Genomic DNA, 3,946 nt, shown 5'->3' on the forward strand with positions numbered 1-3,946 from the left:
TTGTAACTCACAATTTTGAATTGTGAGTTACAACTCACAATTCAAAATTAAGACAACTTGTCTCTTGTTGTTAAATCAACTTCATGAACTTTAATTCTGAGTTAAAACCAAATAAATGTTCTTGTTGAGTTAAATTGCATTTTCCAGGCAACAGGTGAACTTTCATTTTCAAGTTAAACCACCTTCAAATGTTGTACAGTACATGAATAACTTAATATGTGCTCATTTCTCCACAGAAGTCAGAAAGCTGGGCTAGCCACCCAAAAGAAACCTAAGCCCGTCTCATCTCGGTCCTCCTCCTCCTGTCCCCGTCCATCAGCCGTCTCCGGTCCACACGGCAGCCCACGGATGCCGCTACGCGCCCTGCTGGGAGGCCGGCGCAGCCTTAGCTCCACCCACTGCAGGACTGACAGCCCCTCTCCTCAGAGGACGTGCCCATCCAGGCAGCCCCTCTCGGTTCGGGCCCCCACTGTCCCCATGCTGCCACCCAGAACTACAACAACTATGCGTCGCAGCGCCTCCCAGGAAGCCACCGCGCAGACCTCCACAGCCGCTGCGCCTGCCAGGCCCAGGCCGAAACCCGCCGGCGGGGCTAAAGCGAAAGCGAATGCCAGGGATAAGGCGGTGCCTGCTAGATAATACAGAGGCACTCGGATCCGAGACCTGTTGGTGTGTTATCAGTCTCCTGTCAAGTTACGCCTCAAAGGTTTTCACAGCAAGAGACTCTGGTGTTACAATAACCTCAAATTCATCTAATGGAAACGGACATTGTATGTTTTTTTGAAGGACACCGAACTGAACTGTATTTGGGCTTCCAGTTTCCTGACTGACTGTTGTTCAGGAGCTTTGCTGCCACGGTGCTACGGATGCCTCTGCTGCTCCCTGGTTGATCCCTGAGTTAACTTCTTCTTCCTCCAGCCGAGAGTCATGGCCCCCGTTTTCAGATATTCTCACATAACACAGTATTCCCAGTTTTCCACAACTATGCTAGTCTTCTGTCGACGATACTCTGCTTGGTTCACATTGCATGGTAAAGTATATCACAAATGCATTGAATCTGTACGGGGAAAACTGTATTAAAAGTGACTTAATATAGATCTTCCCATCTTATTTTCCATAAATAAGCCAAATTGGAGAGGATTTAGCGCCGAGTTATGTTGGCATGTAGAAGATTCCCAAATATATTCTGAACTCGCAGTGAATGAAGAGAAGCATAAGAACGGACTCCAAGAGAAAGCGTTCGGCCGCTCGCCTCCTCCTCATGGTGTGACATTGGGCATGCTTTAAACATTCTATTTTTGAGGGTATATTTTGTTTATTCCCTAAAATTGTACATAACAGAATCATTTCCATGAAAGACATCTTTATTTTTTATCTTGCCAGGCGAATAGTAAACCCGAGTCTTTAACCTTGTGTTCCAGTGTGTTGGTAATAGGCCTTTTTTTTCTTCTTCTTTTGATCGCATGAGAAAAACAGGGTTTAACCATGAGAGGAAGTTATTCCTGCTTAGATTTGGTGCAAACTTGTGCTGAATGTTGGAGCCTGTGTTAGTCTGGGGCTGCAGGGCACTGAGCTGTGAAGTAAAGTCTTGGTGATGTGGAGCCGTGTCCTGTCTTTTGTTTCATTGTTTTTCTCACACACACAAACAGAGGCAAACTGGGAAATCGCAGAACTGCCGGTGCTCCATTTTTTTAATCTACTGTTTCAGACTATTACATAGTAAGTATAATAAATTTCAGCCAAAACAACTTTTAGATTAATCTAAGAAACTTCCTAGAGAAAGACTTCTGAAAACTTTCTGTTTGAAAAGTCAAAAATATTGTAGAAAAATTTGCGGAGATTTTGAAATTTCTGAATTTCAAAAGAAAGTTGAAAGTGTTTCAATTTAGAACCTCAAAAATTTCCAAGTTTTTTCTAGAAAATTTTAGATGAATCTCAAAATTTCAGTTTTTCTGAGAAAAATTTCAACTTTTGAAATTCAGTTTTTTTTTTAAATTTTTTTATTTCTTAGATTTATCTCAAAATTCCTGAGTTTTTTTTTTATATCAAATTAGTAGTTTCTGTTCTTATCAGTTTAATATCTGATATGTCTCCACTTGGGGACTGTATCTTAAATTGTTTTTTGAAACAGGGAGATGGAATAAGGGCTTGCTCTGTCCACTCCACACATCATCCTGGTATTGCAGTATTTCCAGGATTGGTGCACTTTCCTACTGTGGCGACATGAGGGTATGAATCTGATACTCTGCTCCTCACACCAGGGTAACCAGAAGTTGTCAACAACGCCACCTTGGGAATTGCACCCAAGGAAATAGATTGTCATTAGGCACTCGAGGTTCGTGACCAAAGAGAACAAGACTTTTCCAAAAGTTAATTACATTTTATAGTTTTCATGTTTGTTTTTAAAAAAAAGACTATCAAAATATAAGGAACTACAATAGGAAGGGAAGTGCACAGTACTGAGGCCTACCAGCAGGGGGAGGGCGGACCAAATGGGAACTGGTTCCTAAAATAAATGTATAAATCCAAAATAAATCACTCCAAACACTTGAAAACAGGCATTCAGTCGTGAAGAAATACAAACACCGGCCACTACACAACACACAGTTCCAGTCTCCCTGTAGGCCCCTCCCACTACCTTCAGCTCTCAGCCTGGAGACAAAAGGGTGGGGTTAAACATTCAAAAAAAAAAACAAAAAAAACAAATACTACAATTTAAACTTGGCCAAAGACTAAAATGAGGTTGCCTCCAACAGAATCAATTACAAATATCAATAATTTAATAGAATAGTCTAAAAGAACCCAAGGCTGCCACCTGCAGCAAGGCTGGAGGCCACACAAAACAATAGAAAGCTTGTGTACCAAAAAACTAAGAAACCAAACGAGATAAAACTAATTAAACAAAGTCAACCGAAGAAACAAAGTAAAGTTAAACAAAAAAAAAAGAAACCAAGCAGTGAAACAAAACAGCAGGGTCTCCAGGGAGCTGCAGCAGTGTCAGAGCTGGAATTAAATCAAAGTTAATAGGTGATTTACAGAAGATGGTGGAAGGCAGAGGAAACCATCGTCACCTACCAGAGCTGGATGCCTCCACCCCAACCAAAGAATCCTTTCCGGCCCACATCGGGAGGATCAGCTTGCCAATACGTGCTATATATAAATAACTGTCATTGTTGTGTTATGGAGAAGTATGGGTGCAATAAAACAATTCATACCTGTTTTATGCTAAAACTACACTGGGGAGGGTGAATTGCAGTCACACCCCAGTACCAAGAAGGAGACTTACAGTGGTTTCTAGATTTAAACAATTCAAGTCAAACACTGAAATTGTAGATTTTATGCAGAAGGAAAAACATTACTTACTGATGTTAGAGTTTTAGACCTGCACGCTACACAAGCGACCTTCCCAACAACATCTGACCAAATGCGAGCATAAGCAACCAGTTGAGAGTCTCCCTTTATACACTCCACCCATCATGAGGTGATGAGGGGTCAGGTGTTTTGAATATTAGGACTGGCTTCTTCCTGCTACACTACCTTTGTGAAGTAATAAATGCTATTCAGCAGGCATTTAAAATGAGAATGTAACTCTAATTTCAGAGATCAAGAATTTCAACAAGTTCTGTGGAAATGTACTCCAAAAACATGTATGGAGAAAGAAGCAGTGAGAGCTGCAGTTTGGTCTCATGTCCGCTAGAGGCTGCTGTAGCAGTTGTTAAAAATCTGCCTTGCCAAAAACCAAATTTTTCTAAACTTAACATCTTCTTTTGCATAGAACGAACAAGAAAAGAATTGTACACACACATATGTATTAGTGCCACAGTAATGTATATGTCTTCAGAAATGATGTGTTCATATTTTCACCAACACCAAAAGAACGGGCCGTGTTATGGCTTCTCCGCTGCCTATTGGACTAAAGCAAACCACATGACTAGAAATAAGCAAC

At 41.2% G+C, this 3,946-nt stretch overlaps 1 protein-coding gene across 5 annotated transcripts in view; it reads left to right on the plus strand.

Moving 5' to 3' along the window:
• ttbk1a (tau tubulin kinase 1a) overlaps window positions 1-1,601 on the plus strand; it is a 55,219-nt gene extending 53,618 nt beyond the window's left edge. For all 5 annotated transcript variants that reach the window (XM_007574032.2, XM_016661769.1, XM_007574031.2 and 2 more), the window contains one exon: window positions 237-1,601. In XM_007574032.2, the coding sequence (XP_007574094.1) occupies window positions 237-639 (403 nt within the window). In that variant the 3' untranslated portion in view covers window positions 640-1,601. The remainder of the gene's footprint in view (window positions 1-236) is intronic.
• Window positions 1,602-3,946: the final 2,345 nt, after the last annotated feature.

The sequence above is a fragment of the Poecilia formosa genome, unplaced genomic scaffold (genome assembly GCF_000485575.1).
Source record: "Poecilia formosa unplaced genomic scaffold, Poecilia_formosa-5.1.2 Scaffold342, whole genome shotgun sequence".
In the NCBI taxonomy this organism is placed as follows: Eukaryota; Metazoa; Chordata; class Actinopteri; order Cyprinodontiformes; family Poeciliidae; genus Poecilia; species Poecilia formosa.